Source organism: Chroicocephalus ridibundus, chromosome 12, assembly GCF_963924245.1.
Source record: "Chroicocephalus ridibundus chromosome 12, bChrRid1.1, whole genome shotgun sequence".
Taxonomy (NCBI): Eukaryota; Metazoa; Chordata; class Aves; order Charadriiformes; family Laridae; genus Chroicocephalus; species Chroicocephalus ridibundus.
This window is the reverse complement of record NC_086295.1, coordinates 5,967,925-5,990,957: the sequence shown is the minus strand read 5'-3', so window position 1 is coordinate 5,990,957 and position 23,033 is coordinate 5,967,925. Positions and strand designations below refer to the sequence as shown.

General features: G+C 63.6%; 7 protein-coding genes across 9 annotated transcripts; 3 read left to right on the top strand and 4 right to left on the bottom strand.

The window, feature by feature from the left end:
• ZSWIM3 (zinc finger SWIM-type containing 3) lies at positions 1–4,024 on the bottom strand. Its single transcript, XM_063350039.1, has 2 exons — positions 3,827–4,024; positions 1–1,864 (listed from the first exon to the last, which is right to left on the bottom strand). The coding sequence occupies exons 1-2, from the start codon at positions 3,979–3,981 to the stop codon at positions 1–3; spliced, it is 2,019 nt and encodes a 672-aa protein (XP_063206109.1). The 5' UTR covers positions 3,982–4,024.
• A 208-nt stretch (positions 4,025–4,232) lies between these two features.
• ACOT8 (acyl-CoA thioesterase 8) lies at positions 4,233–6,763 on the top strand. Of its 2 annotated transcripts, XM_063350455.1 has the most exons (6): positions 4,233–4,420; positions 4,501–4,637; positions 5,061–5,286; positions 5,545–5,702; positions 6,086–6,277; positions 6,375–6,763. In XM_063350455.1, exons 1-6 carry the CDS (start codon positions 4,290–4,292, stop codon positions 6,491–6,493), a joined length of 963 nt encoding a protein of 320 aa, XP_063206525.1. In that variant the 5' UTR covers positions 4,233–4,289; the 3' UTR covers positions 6,494–6,763. The 2 variants fall into 2 exon arrangements, with proteins under 2 accessions (XP_063206525.1, XP_063206526.1); XM_063350456.1 differs by lacking the exon at positions 6,086–6,277.
• Positions 6,764–7,142: 379 nt separating this feature from the next.
• On the bottom strand, positions 7,143–9,779 carry SNX21 (sorting nexin family member 21). The gene is made up of 4 exons (XM_063350005.1): positions 9,455–9,779; positions 8,871–9,161; positions 8,561–8,715; positions 7,143–8,236 (listed from the first exon to the last, which is right to left on the bottom strand). The coding sequence occupies exons 1-4, from the start codon at positions 9,777–9,779 to the stop codon at positions 7,565–7,567; spliced, it is 1,443 nt and encodes a 480-aa protein (XP_063206075.1). The 3' UTR covers positions 7,143–7,564.
• Positions 9,780–11,178: 1,399 nt separating this feature from the next.
• Positions 11,179–13,157, top strand: TNNC2 (troponin C2, fast skeletal type). Its single transcript, XM_063350029.1, has 6 exons — positions 11,179–11,286; positions 12,078–12,129; positions 12,249–12,392; positions 12,473–12,587; positions 12,666–12,802; positions 12,905–13,157. The coding sequence occupies exons 1-6, from the start codon at positions 11,275–11,277 to the stop codon at positions 12,934–12,936; spliced, it is 492 nt and encodes a 163-aa protein (XP_063206099.1). The 5' UTR covers positions 11,179–11,274; the 3' UTR covers positions 12,937–13,157.
• Positions 13,158–13,798: 641 nt separating this feature from the next.
• LOC134522398 (regulator of G-protein signaling 9-binding protein-like) lies at positions 13,799–14,906 on the top strand. Its single transcript, XM_063350053.1, has 2 exons — positions 13,799–14,109; positions 14,241–14,906. Exons 1-2 carry the CDS (start codon positions 13,917–13,919, stop codon positions 14,684–14,686), a joined length of 639 nt encoding a protein of 212 aa, XP_063206123.1. The 5' UTR covers positions 13,799–13,916; the 3' UTR covers positions 14,687–14,906.
• Positions 14,907–15,050: 144 nt separating this feature from the next.
• Positions 15,051–16,545, bottom strand: UBE2C (ubiquitin conjugating enzyme E2 C). The gene is made up of 6 exons (XM_063350054.1): positions 16,197–16,545; positions 16,096–16,123; positions 15,919–16,005; positions 15,546–15,750; positions 15,358–15,417; positions 15,051–15,241 (listed from the first exon to the last, which is right to left on the bottom strand). The coding sequence occupies exons 1-6, from the start codon at positions 16,295–16,297 to the stop codon at positions 15,183–15,185; spliced, it is 540 nt and encodes a 179-aa protein (XP_063206124.1). The 5' UTR covers positions 16,298–16,545; the 3' UTR covers positions 15,051–15,182.
• A 220-nt stretch (positions 16,546–16,765) lies between these two features.
• On the bottom strand, positions 16,766–22,142 carry DNTTIP1 (deoxynucleotidyltransferase terminal interacting protein 1). 2 transcript variants are annotated; one of them, XM_063350365.1, is made up of 13 exons: positions 21,980–22,142; positions 21,822–21,892; positions 21,512–21,608; positions 21,252–21,350; positions 20,687–20,755; positions 20,271–20,327; positions 19,960–20,021; positions 19,462–19,507; positions 18,934–18,992; positions 18,692–18,752; positions 18,229–18,300; positions 17,828–17,883; positions 16,766–17,074 (listed from the first exon to the last, which is right to left on the bottom strand). In XM_063350365.1, the coding sequence occupies exons 1-13, from the start codon at positions 22,064–22,066 to the stop codon at positions 16,936–16,938; spliced, it is 975 nt and encodes a 324-aa protein (XP_063206435.1). In that variant the 5' UTR covers positions 22,067–22,142; the 3' UTR covers positions 16,766–16,935. The 2 variants fall into 2 exon arrangements, with proteins under 2 accessions (XP_063206435.1, XP_063206436.1); XM_063350366.1 differs by lacking the exon at positions 18,229–18,300.
• Between the last annotated feature and the right edge of the window lie 891 nt (positions 22,143–23,033).

Below are 23,033 nucleotides of genomic sequence, written 5' to 3'. Positions count from 1 at the left end.
TTACCCGGAGCAGTGCGGGAACACCCGCTCCTTCCCGGCCGCTTCCCCCGGTAACCGAGCCCAGGCAGCCAGGATAGCGTCCAGCGCCGAGCTCCGCTTCTCCAGCTCCTCCCCGTCGCACTGCATCAGCAGGTTGGCCAGCTCGAGGCTGAGGGACTGGATTCTCTCCCCTCTGCCCTCCGACAACCCGCCTGCCGAGCCCCCGCCGCAGCCCAAGTGGCTGGCACCAGGGACCGGGAGCTGCTGGTACCTCCTCTGCCAGCGTCTGGACACCATGTCTTCCTCCACACGCCCCCGGTGCACCTGTAGCACGGCCAGGACATGCCTGCAGGGGAGGCGGTAGCGGCGGTGGAAGCCGCAGGTGCAGCTCCGACAGTCCCGGCTCACCCGGTGCGTGTCTTCCAGCAGCTGAACGGTGAGACCGCCCGGTGTGGGGCTGAGCAGCTGGGCCGACCTCTGCACCACCTCCCACTCCTTCAGGCACAGCCAGTAGCCCAGCTCCGTACAGCTCTCCCGGAGCATGGCCAGCAGGCAGCCTGTCTCCGCCACGGCAGCCTGCCCGGTGGGCTCAGCAAGAGATGGAGAACCAGAAACGGTGCTTGGTTCTGCTGCAGTATTGGTGCACGCATTGAGCTTCTCCCAGAGGCTGCCCCCACCGTCCTCGGTGCTTGAGAAACTCCCATTCAGGCTTTCCAAGCCTCTGGAATCAAGGCAGTCCACACACTCCATAAAACAAAGAGCACTCGCCTCCAAGGACAGCTGCTGGCCAAAGAGTCTGGATATTTGGTGCGTGATGAGGTCCAGGCTGTCCATGTGTGTGCTGCAGGAGTGTGGACCTTTCCGTGCATGCGCGCACCACAGCAGCTCACAGGAGAACCAGTTGGCTCGCAGATAGTCATACAGCTCTGGGCTGACCACACACTTCACCAGCTGGGACAGGGCATCCATACTTGCAGCCGAAGGGCTAAACACGGCCTTCTGCAAGGCCAACATCAAGTCCTGCTTGAAGGAAGAGGAGATTTCAGCTTCCTTCACATTATTTTCAAGCAGTCGGACCATGTGATAGACTGAAAGGAGGACCTGGGCAGAGGGAAAGAGCTCCTGGAGTATGGCTTTGTGAAAAAAGGACACGTCCATGAAAACAGCCTGGACCTTCTGCCACTCAGGGTTGAACTCCTTGAAGACAGTCAGCATTTTCCTGACACTGTGTCCTGTGTCATCCTTCAGCAGTGACAAGTGTACCACTTTCCCCACTCGCTCCTTACTCTCTACAACGAAAGCGTAGAGAACATGTCCCCCCTTGCTCAGCGCCCTGTGCAGCAGGAAGCTCTTGGGAAACTGCATGAACAAGCTCTTCATCTTGCTGCTCTGGAAGCTGAGTCTGTCCAAGCCGTGGTCGCTGTCTGCACTAATTGAGGCCAGCGAGCCCCTGTCCACCCTCAGGAAGGTTTTCATCACCTCAGCCACCCTGACAAGTGTTGAGGCCGAGGCATTTTCCTTCGCTGCCTCAGGGAGCACAGGAGCCTTGTACGGAGCAGTCACCCCGTCCACCGGTTGTCCCGTGACTGTGTGCGAGTCCTCATTTGCCACAGCACTGCTGTCGGTCCCACCCGCCTGCTGCTCCTTACACAGTTTTGTTGTGGGGCCGTCGCATGCTGTGGTGTTTGTTGTCGCAGCAGTGGCACTGGTCAGGGAAAACACCAGGTCCGTGTGGACATGGTTGCTGTTCAGTTCACTGATCACAAGCCGGTCTATGTCCTCCTTATATTGTAACACGAAATAAGCCGGACACAAGCTGGGCTGCTGCTTTCTCTTCTTGCTGTATTTTTGCATCTGTGCACAACCAAACTTCACCTGCATGAACCTGCAAACATCGGGAAAGTGTTAATGAGGGAAGCAATGGTGATGTAAGCTGCCAGCGTTTAGTTTTGACTTTTCTTGCACACTAACTCTATATTCAATTAGTGAGCACAAAAAAAAAAACCACATATGCCAGTCGGACATGCAGGCTAGCTTTCTATCAGCAAAGCTTGGGGTAAAAAAAAGCTCAAAACCAGGAGAAACGATAGAATTGAGAGTTACAATAGCTGCAACCAGACACTACAAGCAGCCCCAGCTCTTGCTCCCAACCATGCCTCTATTTCTGCTCTCCAAAAACAAAGCCATCAATGAAAACTTGATATCTGCATGTTTGTGTTTTACTCTCTTAAAGCACATACCATTTCTGCAACTCCTCTGCATTTGGAGGAGCAAGCTAGAACACAGCAAGAAAGGCTTCAAGGCACGAGATTAAATTATATTTTAAGAAGGCAAGGGGAGCAGTTGTGTAACTGGAGAATGACCTTGTAGCCTTTGAACACACGAGCAGATGCACCGACTTGGATGGAAACAAAACAACGTCATGGCATCACTAAACCCGTTCAGATAAGCAAAGGCTGAGGAATGAAATACTGCGAGAGGGAAACCGGACAACACCTTTCCATTGCAGTGAGGTAAAGGCAGCTAGGGAATGCTAACACATACCAATATTTAGTGTCCTGCTACTTGAGGAGGAAAAGGCAGGAGCTATAGTTTGACAGTTTTGCTACAAGAAGCAGAGAAAATTGTCAAACTGAAAGGCTAAGCAGCAGACACAAGACATCAGTATGCTCACCAGGGAACGAGGGGGCAGTGAGGGGGGTGGCAAAAGCGACACAAGAATTCTCTGCAGGTGTATTACACTATCATGATCAACCCTTCTGAAGTCTCAAATAGCCTGGTTATAAAAGCATTCAGCCAGGTACAGAAAAGAGCTTACAAAATCATAGACTGGTTTGGGTTGGAAGGACCTTTAAAGGTCATCTAGTCCAACCCCCCTGCAATAAGCAGGGACATCTTCAACCAGATCAGGTTGCTCAGAGCCCCATCCAACCTGACCTTGAATGTTTCCAGGGATGGAGCATCTACCACCTCTCTGGGCATCCTGTGCCAGTGTTTCACTACTCTTAGAGTAAAAAATGTCTTCCTCATATCTAGTCTAAATGTACCTTCTTTTAGCTTAAAGCCATTACTCCTTGTCCTATCACAACAGGCCCCACTTAAAAGTTTGTCTCCATCTTTGCTGTAAGCCCCCTTTAAGTATTGAAAGGGCACAATAAGGTCTCCCCGGAGCCTCCTCCAGGCTGAATACCCCCAGCTCTCTCACCCTGTCCCCAGAGCAGAGGTGCTCCAGCCTCTGATCATTTTTGTGGCCTCCTCTGGACTCACTCCAACAGGTCCATGTCCTTCTGATGCTGGTACCCCCAGAGCTGGAGGCAGCATGCAGAGGGGTCTCACCACAGCAGAGCAGAGGGGCAGAACCCCCCTCCCTCACCCTGCTGGCCACGCTGCTGGGGGTGTAGCCCAGGATGGGTTTGTGCACAGGCTGCAAGTGCACATTGTTGGCTCATGCCCAGCTTTTCATCCACCAACACCCCCGAGTCCTTCTCCTCGGGGCTGCTCTCCACCCCTTCACCCCCAGCCCGTGCTGTTACCAGGGGTTGCCCTGACCCAGGTGCAGGACCCTGCTCTGGGCCTGGTTGAGCCTCATGAGGTTCACAGCTTGCGCCCTGCACAAAAGTGCTGGTCTGGGGTTTGAGAGCTGTGTGAGGTCTCTGCCTGCAGCCTGCTCCACCGCCGGCAGGCCACTCCTGCCTGCGCCCCTTCCCCGAGCACCAGCACCCGTGGAGAACCGCGCTGGGCGCCCGACCCTGCCTCGGGGGCCGCTGGGGCTGCGAGGCACCGAACCAGCCCGGCCTGGCGGGGCCGGGCCACGCAGCGCAGGCCCGCGGTGGCGGGGCGGCCTTACATGACATCCTGGCGGACGGCGGTGCCGTGCTGCCGGTTGTGGCAGCGGACGGAGACGCAGCTCCGCAGGCTGTAGCGGCACCCCTGCGCCAGCTTGTAGGCGCGGAAGCGCTCCCTGAAGTCCTCATAGCTCCTGAAGCTGTCCCCCAGCTCCATGGCGGGCCCGGGACCCACCACAACCTCCGACCCCGCGGCCACCGCTTCCCCAAAGAGAGAGGCACTTCCCCCGCCGCCTGTATTAAACCACCTGGAGCACCGCCCACATCCTGCATTTGACCAACCAGAGACGTCCTCTCCGGATTGCCAGGAGATAAGCCAATCATCCCAGAGCCTTCTGACACGGCGCACCTGACTGACTGCTCGACAGCCCAATCAGCTGGCGGCTCCCCGTCCCGCGGGTGGGCGGTGCTTCCCACACCGGATGTTGCCGCTGTCAGTGGCGCCGGTTCGGGGTCGCTGAGGAGATGGCGGCTCCGGGCAACGGCGGCGGGACTGGCGCAGGGCCGGGGTCAGGGCGGCCGCCGCCCGGGGACCTGCGGAGCGTGCTGATCACCAGCGTGCTGAACCTGGAGCGGCTGGAGCTCGACCTCTTCAGGTGCGCGGGGGCACCGGGGCGCCGGGACCGGCCCGCCCTCCCCGCCGCCCCCCTCACCGCCGCCGCCTTCTCCCCCGCAGGGGCCGGCACCACTGGGTGCCCGCAACACAGCGCCTCTTCGGCGGGCAGATCGTGGGCCAGGCGCTGGTGGCGGCCGCCCGCGCTGTTAGCCGCGACGAGCAAGTCCACTCGCTGCACTGCTACTTCGTGCGGGCAGGTGGGCCGGGACCGGGACAACGGGCCTGCGGGAAGGGCGGCTGGGGAGCCGGGGTGGGAGGAGCAGGTCAGGGACCAGGGGAGGGGGCCGGGCTTCTCATGCCAGGGTCGGGGGGTGCCCGGGGCTAAGAGACGGCAGGGGGACAGGGTGCAGGGGGTGGGGGAGGCTGGGGCTTATGGTGGGACTGGGGCCAGATGGTGAATCCAGCGGTTGAGGGGTTGGGGAAGCTGGGGCTGAGGCCCACAGGGGTGAGAAGGTGCTGCCATCCTGGCTCCAGCACAGCAGAGCGAGCGTGTGGGTGGCACTGCCAGCACAGGGCATGGCAGGCTCAGCCTTCCTGGCCCCAGTGCTCGACCTCTGTAGGTCAGGTCCCTTCTGTGGTATGTGGTGGCCCTGTGGCAGAACATCCCTTGTCTGTCCTAGGGGACCCTAAGGTGCCGGTGCTGTACGAGGTGGAGCGGACCCGCACAGGGAAGAGCTTCTCTGTTCGTTCCGTAAAGGCCATCCAGCATGGAAAGCCGATCTTCACCTGCCAGGCCTCCTTCCAGCTCTCCCAGGGGAGCCCAGTGCAGCACCAGTTCACCATGCCTGCCGTGCCACCCCCTGAGGAGCTGCTGACGCAAGAGGAGCTCATCAAGAAGTTCTTGCAGTGAGCAGGGTGGAAGGGGCATCCAGGGACACCCTTCTCTGTGCCTGGGGCTTAGGGAAGCATAGGGATTGGGGTGACTGCCCAAGGAGTTCCCAAAATACACATGGAAGGGAAGTATAGAAGCAGGGCAGGACAGGGCAGGAGCCATGCCCCTCCTGCCTTTCTGTGTGGCCCTGGATCCCTGGGCTGAAGCCACTGCCAGCAGAACATGCCCTGGCCTGCTTGGCATTAACCTCTCTTCTCTGTGTTGGTCTACAGGAATCCTAACTTGGCGGAGAGATACAGAAAGCATCTCAACAAGATTCAAGCTGAAGATGTGCCGATTGATATCAAACCTGTGAACCCGCCAGATATATTCTGCTCAGAGCCGCAGGAGCCAAAGCAGCTCTTCTGGGTGCGAGCACGAGGCTACATAGGTGGGTCTCGCCAGGAGGGTGGCTTAGCTGCCTCATGAGCTGAGGGTTCAAGCTTAAGCTGTAGAGCACGCTCATGACGGAGTGGGCCAAAAAGGTTGTGATTCAGAGGCTGTCTGCGCCCCAAGCCTGTGGAGAAGCCTGCGGATTTCAAGGCTGAAATACAGGTGTGGGTGCCAGAGCATGAAGCGATGCCTGTGTGCTGTGCTTAGCCATGGACGGTTTTCCCCGGGGGGGCATGGCAAGGGGAGCGGGTCTGGAAAAACATCTCAGCTCTGCTTGGCCAGCAGCTGGCCCTTGGGGAAGCAGAGCTCCTGGGGCTTTGCCTCACGCTACCTACCCAGGCTTGTCCCACGGCCACTCCAGCAGCGCCAGTTGCTTTGCAGGAGAGACTGACATGAAGGTGCACTGCTGCGTGGCCGCCTACATCTCCGATTATGCCTTCCTGGGCACGGCCCTGCTCCCGCACCGGCAGTACCGCATCAAGTTCATGGTGTCCCTTGACCATTCCATGTGGTTCCACGCACCCTTCCGAGCGGACCACTGGATGCTATATGAGTGTGAGAGCCCCTGGGCTGGTGAGTCCTCACCGCATTCCCTGGGGACCCATGCGGCAAAGGCCAGCCCTGCCTGCCTCAAGGTGTGGCGGGCCACACTGACAGGCCCTTTCTGCAGGTGGGTGCCGAGGACTGGTGCAGGGACGGTTGTGGCGCAGGGATGGGGTCCTGGCTGTCACCTGTGCACAGGAAGGAGTCATCAGGGTGGAGCAAACACCAACCCAGAGCAAGCTCTAGCTGAGGAACCCCCATGGGCTGGAGCTGAAGCACACCGAGGAGGGACCCTGGGACCAAAACAGATGCAGGCGAGGTGGGATCCTGGGTGGCAGCAGGAAGGAGCCTCGAAGGAGACCGGGCTGGATCCAGCACTGCAGGGATGGGGTCCCGCAGAGGCATCCGCTGTGACGGACTGCCAGCTGCACAGCATGTAACTGCACACTGCAATCAGGCACCCTTCACTGCCTTAAATAAAGCCATCACATGAACAGCTGGGCTCTGTCCCCTGGAGTTTGTCCCCTTGGTGCCCGTGATTGTGCTCCCCTGAGGGAGCATCTCCTGGCAGGGGAAGGGCAGGGAGCGCCAGGGGCACTGGGGGATGGCTCTGTCCCCGCAGCAGGCTGGGTCACAGGAGAGGAAAGTGCTACTGTGGCACATGTGGCTTCCCCTTCTCACTTCTCCTGCCCTCCTTGTGCTCCCAGCACTTGTCAGTTGCTGCTTCTGCTCACCCTTGGTCTCCTCCCCAGGGACGGGCTCGCAAGGGGAGCCAGCCCCTGGGAGCCGAGGGAAGGGGACGAGGCAGCTCCCACCTCAGGATGTGGGGTTTGATACTTCCCACTGATGGTGCCCTGGGGGAAGTGAAGCTGAACAGACGCAGCAGGCGCCCCGCTCTTCTTCCTAACAAGACTTTATTAAATAAAGTCCTTTTTGTTATATTTTATTATATATGGGAAGTTCCTGGCAAGAGCCCCAGACCCTGCCAGAAGCCTTCCCGTTCCCTTACGCAGTGCCAGTATGTCCCAGCTAAAGTCTCATCCACTCTAGAAGCACCCCCACAGTGGGGGAGCCGGCTCCCGGCAGCGCCGGTGCGGGTGATGAGCACCCATGAGCACCCAGCCCCACGGGACAGACTCACCACAGACAAAGTGCATTTTCAAGGCAGCTCCGGAGTGTGGGCTGTGCTGCCAGCGGGATCCAGCGCTGCCTCCCTGCCCCATCCCCACCCGCGGCATTGCCCTCACTGCTCCCAGCCGCCCCGGGCATGAGCCCCGCGTGGCCCCCTGCCCTCCTGCCAGCACGGGCGCTGGACACTCACTCCAGAGGCTCCTTGATCAGGCATTCCTTCAGGGTGGGCTGCTGCTGCAGGGGCGGCCCGGCCTCCCGCAGGTCCTGCAGCCGGGCTTCCGAGCGCCGCTTGTCCTTGCCCACCTTCCAGGCCAGGTGGACATGGGCCTGAAGGAAGGGTCCCAGCAGCGGGTGGCTACCTTGGGTTTCCAGCAGCTGTAGCGCCTGCTCGCAGCAGCCGTGGGCCTCGCCGAGCTCGTCCAGCTCCTGGTGGCAGACAGCCAGCCCAGCCAGCGTCAGGAGGAAGCGGCCGGAGCTGCAGACCCCCAGCCGGTCCTGCAGCCGGTAGGCATTGGCCCAGGTGGCCAGGGCCTCGCGGTACATGCCGGTGCAGGTCAGGCGCTGCGCGGCTCGCAAGTCCTGCAGGAAGAAGAACTCGAGGAACTCAGGGGAGCGGCGGATCTCGGCAATGGAGTGCAGGTGGGACAGGAACTGCTCGAAGGCTCGGCTTCGTTTGGCGATGGTCTCGGCGGTGAAATTCCGGCGCAGCCTCTTCCTGGGGAAGGCGATGCCGGCCATGTCGCAGCCAAAGCGGCAGCGCAGGCGGCGGTTCAGCCGCTCGAAGTCCGAGTAGCGCCGGGTGATGGCGGCAGGGGCCTTGTCGAACCGGCCGGAGCGGATCAGGTAGATGGTGTAGAGCTGCGGGGGGAACCGGGCGTCAGGGCGGTGGCACGGGCACGCTGCTCCCGCGGGACCGGGCAGAGCCAGGCGCACGGCTGTGGAGGGACCGCAGGGGGGTTTGCCCAGGCAGGAGGGAGCAGGTTGGGCTGCCGCAGCCGCAGCACCCATCAGCGATAGTTACCTGAGGCTCATCTGAGCCGCCAGCACCGTCCGAGCAGCACGGGGAAAGACAGAGAGAAATAAGCACCAGCCCTGTAGGATCCCCTACCCCAGGAGGGAGCAGGACCCGTGCCCACCCCTGCGCCCTCCCTGCGCCCGCCCAGCCCCGCCGGGCTCACTCACCACGTACTTGGAGGAGCGTTCGCTGACCACGCTGGCGCTGGTGACCTCGAAGAGCAGCCGCTGTGGTGCCAGGTTGCCCCGCGACTTCCTCCACAGCTCCTGCAGCTGCCGGGTCAGCAGGCTGCTGCCGGGGCGCTCCGCCGCGGGGCCCCACTCTGCGCCAGGAGAGGGGTGTCAGCCCACCCGCCGCAGGGGACGGGGCTCTCCCAGCCCCCCGACATCTCCAGGCTGCCAGCCCCCCACCATCGCTTGGGTCCCCCACAGGGTGCTGCTGCCCCGGCCCCCCCAGCACATCGGCCCCAGCACCTGCCTCCGTCCTCCGCACCCGCTGCTGCCCCCGTCGCCTGCGGCGGCTCCCCCAGCCCCTCTCCAGCACCGTCCTCCTCCTCGTTCTCCTCGTCCTCCTCCTCCTCGTGGCTGGTGAAGCTCAGGGTGCCGCTGAGGCGCGTCGACAGCCCCTCCGTGTCGTCCTCCAGCTCCGAGCTCTCCGGGAAGTCCTCGGCCTCGGAGCCACCATGCGCCCGCTCCTCCCGGCCGCCTTCACCGGCCAGCACGTGCCGCAGGCGGTGCAGGATGCGGGCGGCCATCCCGTCCGGCCCAGCTGCCGAAGCGGAGGGGTCAGGCCCGGTTGCCCCAACACGGTGGGACGGGCAGGGGGCCAGGGGCCGCCCGTTGCATCCGCACTGTGCTGCCCACCGCGGACCGGTGCAGCACCGGCAACCGAGGGCACCGCACGGGCCTGGGCTGGGACAGCGCGTCCGCGGGACACCCAGGCCCTGGGACACCCCCCCCTACCCCGCTGCAGCCCCGGCCCCCGCCTCGCCCCCAGCCCGCCCCCGCCCCGGCCCGGCGCGGCCCCGTCCCCGCTGCGGGCGGTGCCGGCCCGGTCCGTACCGTGCTGGCCCGGGCCGTGCCGAGCCGGGCGGTGCCGAGCGATGGCTGCTCCGCCGCGGCTCGTCCCGGGATCCTCCCTGCGCGGCTCCGCCTCCGCCGGGAACCCGGATCGCGGCGGCGGGGCCGGCACGGGCGGCGCGACGCGGCGGGGATGGGCACGGCCCGGCACGGCCCGGAGCGGGTCACGGCAGGGCGGCCCTCCACTGCCAGCGCCGGGGCTGCCCTGGCAGGGCACCGGGTGCCCCCGCCTGGGGCCACTGGAGCCCCGCACCCCGGCGCCTGGCACCGCGGGGTCCTGGGGTCCTGATACCCCAAGTAGCCCCATATCCCGGTACCTCAATATCCCGGTACCCCGATATCTCTGTAGCCTGCACCCAGGCTCCCGATCCCTGTGGGACGTCCCCTGGGCTACCCTGGCAGCCGGCCACCCTTGCCCCGGTTGGCCTCGCCACGCGCCCCGTGCAGCTGGGCTGCACCCCCGGTGCTCACCCTGCCTTATTTAGCACCGTGCCGGCTCCCTCCTCACCACTTTCTTGGGAATGTCTATTAATATCGAGGAGCAAGTCCAGCTGCTGCCATCGCTCTGCCTCTGCTCGCCTGCTGCGCCTTGTTCCACCACCCGACACCCAGCCTGGGCTCAGATGGGGATCCCTGCGCTTGCCTGGGCTCAGGCAGGTCTGTGGGGGCTTTTGCACCCAGAGCCCGGGGGTCCCAATGCCTCCTCAACCCCTTCCCGCCCCGGCTGCTGGCTGCTGGGGGCTGATGCTAGCCCCAGCTCCCAGGTGGGGAATTGCAATCCTGGCAAAACCAGGAGCCAGGGAACGTCCTGAATGTCCCTGGTGCTGGGACCTTGTGGGACAGAGTGCTGCCAGCCTGACCCCACTGCAGCACCAAGCCTCTGTGCAACACCCTTGAAGCATTGCAGGCCACGGTCCACTTGGCCAGCACACCCCCAAAGCCACTAGCCCTGACTAGACCCTGGCAAAGGTGGCTGGCAAGGGCTGCGGTGTGCGAGGGTAGAGCCTTCGAGGAGGCACCCGGGCAGATTTCCCACTCTCCCGACAGCACGGAGGGATGGGGCCTTTTCCAGATCTGGGGGACAGGTGCCAACAGCGCCGGGGACCCCATATTGCAGGGATGGGGATGCTCCGCGCCCCCTCAGGGGCTCTGCACCTCATCTTGGGCAGAGTGCTGCGACGTGGCTCTGCCCTGACCCACCCGGGCAGAAAATGGGGATGAAGGCAAGGGGCTGGAGGTGGCAGGGTGAGGCTGGAGCCCCCCGGGGTCTTGCGGGGATGAGGGAGGGGACACCACACTAGGGAAACCTGTCCCTGTGCCGGGAGACTGCCCCAGGCAGGGCTGCAGGTTCGTCAGGGGAGCGGGCAATGCCCCAGGCGCTGGGGTAAACAGCTCGGTGCTGGGGGAAGCCCTGGGCCCCTTCTCTGGGTGATGCTGGCGGTTCTGGGGCTATTTTTAACCCCCTCCTTGCTGCAAGGAGGGGGTCAGGACCGCCCTCCTGCCAAGGCTCCGGTGTCCCTCCCCAGAGGGCTTGAATTTCTATCCCAGCTTCAGACCCACGTTTAATCCCCAGCTCTTGGCCAATAACGCTTTGGCTAAATTAGGTAAAATGCACCTGTTGCCAATGAGCGGGGCCGGATTTCCACTGGGGAGCTGATAGGCTGCTGTGGCCAGGGGGCCAGCAGTTGGGGGCGCGCCGGGCAGTGGGGACGCTACAAATTGGGGTGCCAGGGGCACTAGGGAGCTTCTGGGGGCTTCTGCTGCAGGAGGTGGTGACTCCCTGCGGGAGGGAAGCAGCAGAAATGCCTTCAATGGTAAGAACCCCCATGCTGTCGTGTGCTGTGTGTCATGAGCTGCGTGCTGGGGTGGGACCCGGCGGGGCAGGAGGTGGTGGGCACTGCATGCTCCTGGGGGAATCGCACGCACCTGGGGAATTTGAGCTGCTGAGGTGCTTCCACAGATGGCGATGAGGAGAAGGTCCCCGGGGCCAGCTGACCGTGATGGGTGAGGGCAGGGAGGTGTCGTGGCGGCATAGGGTCCCTGCAGGATGTGCCCAGGGGGAGACTGCGCGGTTGCCCAAGGGGTGCGGGCACCTGAGGACGCTGGATCAGGCCCGGCCGGAGCTCGGAGCTGTGTGGAGGCGGCAGTGGTGGAGTGTCTGAAAGCCGAGCGCTGGGTCATGCGACATGGCGTCGCCACCGGCGGCCTGCGCCTCCAGGAGAAACTCAATCGGGGCCGACAGGTGCCTGTGGCCATGGCCCCTCTGCTCCCTATAAGGGGAGACGAGGAGATCCCCAAAATAGCGCTGCGTGCCTGGGATGCCAAGGCTGTACACGGGGACCGTGGCCCCTGCGTCATGGAACCCCCCTGCCTGGCGGGGGGGCCCTGGGCAGGCAGCTCCCTGCAGCCCACCATCCTTCACAGGTGCCTGGGTGGCACCAGAGCGGTGGCAATCGCCAGGGGCTGTGGCTCGGCCGGGCACGGCATTGTCTTCCAGCTGGGCAGGGGCTCTCCCTGCACCCCTGTGCCACCGGGTCTGCGCTGCATGGGAGGCTCCTGGACGCTATGGCGGCAGCTGTGGTGACCCTGCTCCCTTGCCTTGCAGACGGACCAGCAAGCGGAAGCCCGCGCCTTCCTCAGCGAGGAGATGATTGCGGGTGAGCGCGGGGGGCGGTGGGGAGAGGGGCCATATCTGGACAGGGTGTAGGACCAGGCTCTGTCCTGCTGCCATGGCCCCGTCCCATGCGCTGCCCGGCCCTGACACCCTTCCCCGCAGAGTTCAAGGCCGCCTTCGACATGTTTGATGCGGATGGCGGCGGGGACATCAGCACCAAGGAGCTGGGGACGGTGATGAGGATGCTGGGCCAGAACCCCACCAAGGAGGAGCTGGACGCCATCATAGAGGAGGTGGACGAGGATGGTGAGCAACCCTCGGTGGTGGGCAGCAAACGGTGGGCAGCGGGCCGGCATCCTGACCCGCGCTTGGTTTCCTACCCGCAGGCAGCGGCACCATCGACTTCGAGGAGTTCTTGGTCATGATGGTGCGCCAGATGAAAGAGGATGCCAAGGGAAAGTCCGAGGAGGAGTTGGCCAACTGCTTCCGCATCTTTGACCGGTGAGTGGGGGGGCGATGCCTGCCTGTCCTGACCGCAGGGCTGAGCGGGGGCCGCATCCTGCCCTCACCCTCCTGCAGGAACGCAGATGGATTCATCGACATCGAGGAGCTGGGTGAGATCCTGAGGGCCACCGGGGAGCACGTCACCGAGGAGGACATAGAGGACCTGATGAAGGACTCGGACAAGAACAACGATGGCCGCATTGACTTTGATGGTGAGCGACAGTCCCAGTCCTCACCCCACAGCTGCCCTGGCAAAGCGCCCGTGCTGCCCACCCTGAGCATGGCCGGGGGCTGAGCGTGCCGCTCTCTTGCAGAGTTCCTGAAGATGATGGAGGGTGTGCAGTAAGGGACAAGACATTCCTCGGGCCGGCCGCTGCGCCCAGCCCTGCTCCGCTGCTGCCCAGGGAGCAGCAGTTCTGCAGCGCCCAGTCCCCGGCTGCCCGCGCCGGCTGGGACCCTGCCCTGCGTTGGGGTCCCGGTCTCACCCCGCTGCCGGCGGCCGAGCTTTTCCTCCAGTCTATTGCATGTGGTTTCAGTCTGAGCCTCAATAAAAGGGGAAAGGCTTGAGCTGCCGGTGCGGAACTTCACCGGGTTTGCGTGGGGAGGGGGTTGCAGCACCGTGTCCCCGCCCTGCACCGCTCCCCAGGGAGGGGGGACGTGTCTGGGTCATGCCGGCCGGGCTCACCCCGCAGTGCCGTGCCGGGTGGGTGCGGGGGCAGCGGTTCCCACGGGCTGCTGGGCAGACGCCAACGCTGAGCTCAGATTTTCCATGCGGAGCAGCCGGTTCACACGCCAGCGGAGGAGGGAGCATGGCCCCGGCCTCAGAGCCGTAGGGGGCTGCTCCTGCCCACTCTGGGGCAGGGCAATGGGACCAAGGGGATCCTGGGGGACCACCACTGTCTGCCGCACACCAGGACCCCTGTGTCCCCCCCAGAAGGGTGCAGAGGACCTGGCTATAAGCGGGGGCAGGGCAGCAGCAGCCCCCTCCCTGCAGGGTCAAGGCGAAGCTGGAGCCTCTGTGCCTGGAGAGCCTGTGCCAGCCGCCATGCGTCGCTGCTCCCCAGGGACCCGCTGCCCTGCGGGTGGCTCTGCGCAGCCTCTCCAGCTGGGGGGGAACAAGGGGGGACACAGTCCTTGGGCTGGGGCCCACCCAGCCCATATTGGGACAGCGTGACCAGTGCTGTGCAGTTAGCAGGACACAGGGAAACGGCTTGGAGCCCGTTGCATCCCTGAGGCGCAGTGCTGCGGCGCAGGGGTGCTGAGCCCCCCAGAGAGCCGGGGGTGACCGCGGGGGGCCCTGGCCCTGCCCTATTCTTGTGGGGCGCGATGGCACCGAGGAGAGGGGATGCATGCCGCACGCAGGGGGTAGCGGGGACATGCGCGGCCACCCAGGCTGCTCTCTGCAAGGCCACGGCTGGGCACCGGCAGCTGGTGCTGCAGCTGGGGGGCAGTGCCGATGGCCCCCAGCTGCGGGAGGAACGGCGCAGGAGGAGTGCGGAGGCGCGGGAGCTCAGCACTGGTAAGGAGGGGCCTGCTGCAGTGGGGAAGTGGGGGGCCCAGGGTAGCCGCCATGATACCCTCCCTGCACCCGCACCGGGGCTGGCGGAGGGGTTCCGGGGCCACCCTGGCTCAGTGTCCCCCGTCCCGCAGGGCTGCGGCAGGCGCTGCTGGCAGGGCTGCGGCAGGCACCAGCGAGCCCCGAGGAGCGGCGGGAGCTGGAGCGGTTGTGGGTGCTCTTCCTCTCCGCCCTGGAGCTCTTCCTGCAGGATCTGCGCCGAGCCCACCACCTCTGCCAGCTCTTCTCCGTGCAGGGGGGTGGCACGGCCCCGCTGCGCACCGGACTGGGGCTCCGGGGGCCACCCGGCCGCAAGGGGAGCCGGCGGGGGGGGGGTCCTGCACAGCCCCCGGCCACCCCGTGCCTGGAGGAGGAGATCGAGCAGGTGAGGGCCACGCTGGCGGAGATGGAGACCAGAGCCAACATCCCCTTGTGGACGGTGGAGCCCACGCAGCCGGTGGGGACAGGCAGCACCGCAGCCCCAGCAGCTGGAGCCGCTTGGGGGGGATCTTATGCTGGGCACTGCTGCAGGGTCCTCTGACAGAGGGGCAGGAGAGGTGGCAGGGCTGTCACCCCCCACGCCCACCCCCCCCATCCACGATGCCTGCATCATGGAGCTGGGGACAGAGCCCTGTGTACCCCTGCTCCCCCGGCCCCCTGCCTGGGCAGGTGATGCTTAGGGGCTGCCCCCACCCAGTGGAGGGACCAGGATGAGCTCTTGGCACCCCACGTGTTAATAAAGCCCCTGTTACCCCATGGGGATCAGTGTCCCCTCCCTTCCTCCCCATGCTTGCAGAGGGGCCAGTGGGACCCTGTTGTTGGGCTGACCGAGAGAAGCTACCTCTGGGCACTCACGGGTTGCCAGGCTGCCACAAAACCCCCAGAAGAAAAGTTATAAACATGCATTTATTTATACATTAACCGTGGCTCGGACTGCGAAATTAATTTAAAAACAGCCTATGATACAGAAAGCCGGGGGAAGCGGCCGGACGGGGAGCGGACAGAGACCCAAGCGTGATGGGGAGAGGTGGCGTGGGTCAGGTCTCCTGGCTCTTGGCTTGCTTGGCATACGTCTCCCGCACGTACTTCTTGTAGGCTGAGGAGAGAGGGGGGATATGGGGCTGGGGGTCCCGGGGCAGCCACGGGACTGGGTAGGCAGCAGGGTCAGGGGTCTGAGGGAGCAAAGTGGGGGCTTCCACCCCAGGCACTCACCAGCTTGGTTCTTCCAGAGTTCGGCAGCGTGTGTGTTCAGGGGGCTCTCGATGTTTGGCTCTGGGGACAGGGGCTGGGTCAGCGGGTGGGGTGGCTTGGACCCCCAAGCCCTGCACCCCACCACTGTCGCCCCCCCCCACCCCATCCCTCCCAGTACCCCACTGCAGCATGGTGGCCGCAGGACCCACCTGCCAGCAGGCTCTGGATGGAGAGCAGGATGGTGCGGACATCGTAGAGGGCCGACCACTTGTCCTTGAGGATGTCGAGGCAGATGTTGCCCTGGGTGTCGACGTTGGGGTGGTAGCAGGGCGTCAGGAACCGCACGGTGGGTGCGGTGTAGGGGTACCCGCTGGGGAACTCCAGCGACAGCTTGTACCGCAGCTCCTCGTAGGCCTGTGGGCAGGAGTCAGCGACGGGGGCCATGGCCCGGGGGGGGCCCAGGCACCCCAAGGGGAGCCAGGGCGCAGGGGGAACCCCAGATTGAAGGGAGGGCTGCGGGGAGGACTGAGACCACCCCCGTCCCGGGGGGACCAGGGTAAACCCGGGGTCCCAGCTACTCACCGTGCCGGCGGCACCGTCGATGGTCCCGATCCACTTGAAGAGGTTGTCAGACTCGGGGAAGGCGGAGATGCCTTTGTCACCGGACATCTGCGGGGACAGCGGGTCAGGGCGGACCGGGACTCCCCCCAGAGCCCCCCCGGCTCGGCTCCGGAACCGCCCCCCCGGGACCCGACTCACCATGAGCGCCATCAGCTCCTGCTGCAGCCTGCGGGGGAAGCACACGTTACCGGGCCGGTCCGGCGGGGCAGACCCCAGCTCCCGCCCCGGCCCTAGCTCACCTCTTCCCCACCGAGCCGCGGGCCGCCGTCGCTCCCGCTTCAGCCGCTTTACGGGCAGCCGCGCTGGACACGGCGGCGGGGTCGGCGTTCTGCGAGGCCATGGCGGCTCCCGGAGGTGCTGGGCGACGGTACCCGGCGGCTCACGGGCGCTGGACGCGACTCCCGCTCCCGGGCGGCGCCGCACCGGGCTCCGCTCCCTCCGGGGCTCCCCGGTGCGGCGGGGCTCCCCCGGTGCCGAGTAGGGGTCTGGGCTCTCTTAGCGGGGCTCGCCGGTGCGGAGGGACGATACAGGGCGCTCTCCTGTGCGGCGGCCCGGTGACGGTGGGGCGCAGGAGGCTCCCCGGTGCGGCTGTCCCGATCCCGGTGCGGCGGTCCCGGTGCAGGGCGCTCTCCGGTGCGATGGTTCCGTTCCGTTCCGTTCCGTTCCGTTCCGTCCCGTCCCGCCCCGTCCGGTCCCGCCCCACCTCCCGCGCCCCGTTTGAATGTTTCCAACGTGCGGCCCCTCCGCCAATCAGCGGGCAGCTCCCTTCGAGCCGACCAATGGCGACTCGCCCCGGATGCGGCTGTCACGGTAACGGCCGGCGGCCGCCGCCGCGGAAGCGTCGCGATTGGCCGCTGCCCCGCGGGGCGGAGCCGCGAGTCTCTTAAAGGGCCAGACACCACCAACCCTCCCACCCCGGCCCCAGGAGGCGGCGGAAGCAAGTGCGAAGCGGCTTTATTAGGGGCCCGGAGGGGGCTCTCAGGGTTCAGGGGGGCACTCGGGGGGCGGCGCGTCCCCCCCGCGGCGAAGCGTCTCCATGTGCTTCTGCATCTTCTCCGTCATCCATGCCGGCGGGACAAAGGGCTTCAGCTCGTCCAGCCGCAGGTCGACGGAATCCCTGGGGAGAGGTGGGGTGAGACAGTGGGACCTCGGCACGCACCACAGACCCCCTACCAGCACCAGGCCCAAACCTCCAGCACCCACCATGAACCCCCAACCGGTACCGAACCTGACCCCCCAGCACCCACCATGGACCCCCATCACTGAACCCAACCCCTCAGCACCCACCATGGACCCCCAACCAGCAGCGAGCCCAAATCCCTAGCACCCACCATAGACCCCAGCACCCACTATGGACCCCCAACCAGCACCGAGCCCCAACCCCTGGCACCCACCATAGACCCCCAGCCAGCAACAAGCCCAAGCCCCCAGCACCCACTACGGACCCTGGCACTCACCATGGCTCTCCAACCAGCACTGAGCCCAAACCTCCAGCACTCACTGTGGACCCCCAACCAGCACCAAGCCCAAACCCCCACCACCCACCCCAGATGCCCGTCCAGCAGTGAGCTCAAACCCCCAGCACCCACCCCAGGCCCCTGTCCAGCTGCAAGCCCAAAGCCCCAGCACCCACCATTGACCCCAATCAGCAGTGAGCCCAAACCCCTGGCACCCACCATGGACCCCTGGCACCAACCCCCAACCAGCAGCAAGCCCTCAACCAGCACTGAGCCCCCCCCAGCCAGCATAGGGCAGCGCTTCTCCAACACAGGGCCCCCCCTGCAGAGAAGCAAGGGTGGTCACAGCAGAGGCCCCCCCCACCGGGGACAGCAGCCCCAGGCACACATGGCACCTCTGCTCTGTTCCTCACCTGTAATCGTCACTGGCCGCCAAATCCCGAATGTCCTCTTCGATGAGGAGGTAGGCCTGCAGCACAAGGGGGGGACACACCTCAGGGCTGTCACACACCCACTCTGGCAGTAGTGAGGGCAGTGCCACATCCCCTGTCCCCAGCCAGCACGGAGCCACTGCTCCCCGTGGGAGCTGGGGTGGCCTCCTGGCCTGCGCCACTTGCCTTCGCCCAAATCCCAGGGGGCAGCGGATGGACCTCCGCAGCCCCCTGGGAGCACGTCTGCCTCCGTGCGCCCTGCCTAGCCTCCTGCTGAAGCCACCTTCCCCGAAGCAGGCGGCTCCTCTGCCCGTCCTAGCCCTGCGGTGGGTCTCTGCGCGGTCCCCGCCGGCTGCAGCAGCCGCCAGCCCAGGCGTACTCACCATCTTGCCCCCAGTGGCCCTCATGTGCTGCTGCTCTGCCAGCCAGTGCTTATCTTGCGGGTCGGCTGCGTACTGCAATAAAGCAGCAAGGACCTAGCTCAACACAGGCAACAGACCTTCCGCTCTGACCACCCTCCTGCCGGGACACTGTGCCCCGCTCCAGCGCGCCCTCAAGTGCGTTGCCCCCCACCAGGGGCTGTCAGGGAAGTGGGGGCTCAGCTCTGCCTGCCGTTTCTCCAGCCTCAAGCCCTGGCTCCAGCCAAACCCACCACTTTGGAGGCTGCCCTAAGCTGTTAACTTATGTTCCAGTGTGCTAGACAGACTGCGTGCGTGCTCTAAGACAACAAACAAGGGTGTGGGGGAGGAAGAAAACAAGTGATCCGAAGCACACGCTCCCGATTCCCATCAGAAACCGTTTCTGAGCAAACCCCGAAGGAGGAAGCGTCCTGCTGCGGCATCTGACCTTAAAGAGGTGGGGATGCTTGATGTAGAGGCGCCCTCTTGTTCCTCCCATCCCGAGAGCTCTGAAAGAGGAACACGAGGGGGTGTTACACCTGCAGGGAGGGTGGCCGCGGTGGTATGGGGACACCTCTCCTCCCCAAGCCCTTCCTACTGCTTTCGAGGCAGAGAAGCGAAGTGACGGGAGGAGTCTTACGGGCTCCTGCCTTGGAGACACCACCCTCCATCAACAGGGCCATTCCTTACTTGTTTGCTCGAGATCCCAGCACAAAGGTTGTGGTTTCAGTCAGTCGGGATGGATCCCACTACAGAGCAATTGGAAAAGCGGCAACATTAGAAATGAAGCTGGTGCTCCATGCTCCACGAGCCTCAGCTCTCTGATGGGAAACCTTGGAACCACCCCCAGCCTGGGAGGGAGGGAGCTGGCCACAGACCTCCGGACTTCCGCAGAGGAGGGAAATTACATTCCCTCTGGGCTGATCTAAGCAGTTTCCCTTGTGGGAAACACTTGTGGGATCCTCCTGGCTACTACTGCTCTCCCCAGGTCTCTTAACAGTGGCACCACTCTGCAGAGCTACAGGCTACAGTGCCTGGGGGAGACAAGCAAAGGCCTCCAGGCACTTCGCTCCTCTTCTTGCTTCTCTCCTGCACTGCAGGGGCCCGTTGGGGCGCAGCACAGCTCAGTGCTGTCCTCCGCTCCCGCAGCAGCAGGGCTCTGCTGGCGGAAGCAAAGGGGAGGAGAGGGTGAGCCCAGTAGTGTTGGCCAGCCAATACCTTTGGTCCATCCCTTCTCACTGGCTCAGAGACCTTGAGCTTCCACCTGAGGAGAAGGAAAATGCAGTAAGAACGAGTTCCTACGCGACCAGCGCAGTCACCACTGTGGCACCAGCAGCAGGGACTGAGCCCCAGCCCTTCCAGATCCGCCTTTGTTCACACCCGCCATTCCCCCACGGTGCCCTGCTCCAGCCCTTCATCTTTGCTGCAAGTTGTTCCCTCCCCAGCTGCCAAGATCCCATCACCACCCACTGCTCACTCTGAATAGTCCATCTGGACCTTTTCACCCCTTTAGGCCTGTTTAAAACTGTTTCCTTGAAGGTCTTTGCCTCCTGGGAAGAACAGCTCAACCTAAATCCCTCCCGCCTGCCTGCTGGCACTCCCCCTGCACCTTTACTTTCTGCCGGATGGGGAGGAGACTGCAGGGATTCTGTACTCCCCAATTCAGGCAGCCTCATTTCCCCCCCTGCCCTCCTGAAACACGGGACCCATACTCACGCAGCCATGCCTGAGACCCCGCGATCGTTTGACAGGCTCTGTACTGGAGGCCGCCCCTTCCTCTGCATGGAAGAAATCCTTCAGTGACTTAGCTGTGCAGGCAGAGAGAACTCTCTCTGCTACCCGCCCCCTCCCAGGGAAGCTGCTCTTTTTGTCATGAGCAGAAATGTTGGCTGGCATGAGAACGAGCACCTCTGAGGCACCCCAAAAGCTGCCCGTGCACTTGCACGCGCTCATATTCTGGGAATGGCCAGGAAGGAGGACGAGGCTTCCCAAAAAATAAAATCCCTTGTACGGAAAAGCCTTCCTACCTTTTTGGGAATGGGGCTCCCTCGACGATTCAGCTCCTCATCCATCTGTCTGGCACGCTGGAAGAGGAATGGCAGTGGGATGAGCCGGGCCCTTCTCCCCGCCAGGCGGGCAGAGCTCCATGCATCCCGCTGGCCGTCTTCTCCTTTGCCACATTTGAGGCAGAAAGCCCGAGTGCACAGGGAAATGCCAACCCCACCCTGTCCCTGTGAGAGGCACCGAACTCCCAACAAGCGGTGACTGCACCTGGGATTTTTGTTGCCCTGTAGGTACCACTCCCTCCTCGCCTAACATCCCCCAGCTCTGCCTTCCCCCTGGAGTACTGATGGACAAGAAGAGGCAGAGAACAAAGCAATTCCAACCTTTCTCACAGCTCTTACAAGCCATTCAAGCCTCTGGGAACAATAACAACTTTTACCTTTGGTACTACCTGCTCATGGGGCAACCTGGGAACAACCTTTTTGCCATCAGAGAACAACAGTTTGGCCTGCAGGAAGACAAAGAAGGGTTACCCGATTCTGGGCCCAAGAGGGACCTGCCAGCAACACTCACTTTTGTGCATCTGCCTGAAAGCCCTGTAACATGTCTGCTTTTGGAGTGCCGCCATGCAGTGCTTTCAGAGATAGCAAGATGCAAAAGCACAATCTGGTCAACTGGGACGAAAGCAAGATGTGAAAGAAAAAAAACCTGCCCCCCCAGGACTCTCTGACAGATGCCAGGAGGCTGGTCTCTGTGGAAGCTCCATGCACCACGTGCTAACGGCAGCAGCGGAAAGCAGCAGCATGAGCTGCCCCCGGACCTGACTGCTCTCCTCTTCCCAGTGAGAATGAAGCCGAGCCCAGCAACCATAGAAGGGCTGTGGATGTGTCATCCCTCCCGACTAATGGCAAAGCCATTAAGAGGGATGTGTCCTAGCTGGGCTGCTCTGCTCGTCCAGGTACCAGGCTCTGCTGAGGGAGCGGAGCCCCTCACTTAGCACCCACCTGCTCCAGGCAGCTCCGACACGTCTCCTGGATGAGCTGTTCTGGGTCCACCTCCTCCCCGACATTATCACGTACGTTGATTGCTGCCTTCTGGAAAAACTGGAGGAGAGGGTTACAGCCTGAGCAGCCAGGCAGCGTCAGGGCAGGCATGCAGGCCCAGCTCCCACGCTGCACCCATGAGCCAGGCGCCACAGCCTCGCAGAGCAGCTGGGAGTGGAGCTCTCTCTATGCAGCCCATGATGGGATGGGGCAGTTCTCACCTTCATGTACTTGTTGAAGACGGCCCGGATTTCCTCGTTGATGCTGGGCTGCAGGACAGCTCGCAGCAGGTCCATGGACACGACCGGGTCCGTGAAGCTGAAGGTGGAGGATTCAGGTGTGTGTGTGGGTGTCCCCCAGACTGCTCTGACCCACATCCTCCCCTCCGGTCTGGTGCCCAGTTTGGTCCAGCCCAGTCCAGTCCCGCTGTTCAACCTTCCCCCTCGGATCCAGCCGGCCCGGACACCCCCCACCGCCCCCCCAGCCCAGCTCCCGACCGGCCCGGTCCCTCCGACCCGGCCCACCCCGTACCTGGTGGTCATCTGTGAGCGCCGGCCACGCCGCTGCACCTGCCGGTGCTTGATCATGATGTTCCAGGGGCTCTGCGGGACACAGCCGTCAGCCGCGGCCCGCCCGCTGCCCCCTCCCCTTCCCTCCACCCCCCGGCCCCGGCCCCCCCCCCGCCTCACCGTGCTGACCAGCTGCTCCTCGGCGCCGCCCAGACCCTCCTCGCCCGGCGGCCCCGGCTGCTGCTCCGCATCCCGGGCGGCGCCCATGGCGGCAGCGGCGGCGGCCCCGATCCCGCTCCCGCTTGGTGCAACCGGAAGCGCCGGGCGCAGCTGGCGTCATCGGCCCGCGACGCCCCGACAGTGCGCCGGAAGTGAAGGGTTGCCATGGCGACGGCAGCGGGAGGCCCGGTGCCGGACCGGGGAGCCTCGTGAGGGAGAACACGCACACACGGTGTTTGGGGATGGGGCCGTTCCCGAGGAGGAGGAGGCGGTGGGGCAGAGCGGGGAGCCGAACGCAACCGGCCCGAGAGGGCGAGGCAGGCTGACGTGGCCGCCGGGAGTTTAACGGACCCGCGCTTGCTCCCCGCCAGGCCTCCACCATTGTTTTTCCCTCATGGCTTGTTTTAAACCTCACCTCGTGCACTGTGTGGTCCCTCTCATACGTACGCGGGCGACAGGTCATGTCAGAGCACGCAGCGCTAAAGAAATCCTTAGTTCTAAAGAAGTGCAGCTTCATGGATGAACGCAGTGAGGGACAGTTAGCTCTAAAATAATCCTGAGTCCCAAAGCCTTAGAAAGTTACGCTGTTCCACCCTGTTCCACCTCGGACAGGACCTGTCTCAGATGAAACTGGTTGCACATTGACTCTGCCCGTGAGACCCAAAGACTTGCAGTTGCAGAAATGCAAATGTTTGTCCTTCCACGATCTCTGCGTTCTTCCTTGTGTTATACTCTGTGCCTGAAATGGAAAAATAAACTTGTGTCATGGTTTAACCGCAGCCAACAACCAAGCACCACACAGCCACCCGCTCACCCCCCGCCCCAGCGGGGTGGGGGAGAGAATTCAGAGGAGTAAAAGCGAGAAAACTCGTGGGTTGAGATAAAGAAAGAAAATTTAACAGGTAGAACAAAAGCCGTGCATAAACAAAGCAAAACAAGGAATTAATTCCCTGCTTCCCATTGTCAGGCGGGTGTGCAGCCATCTCCAGGAAAGCAGGGCTCCATCAGATGTAAT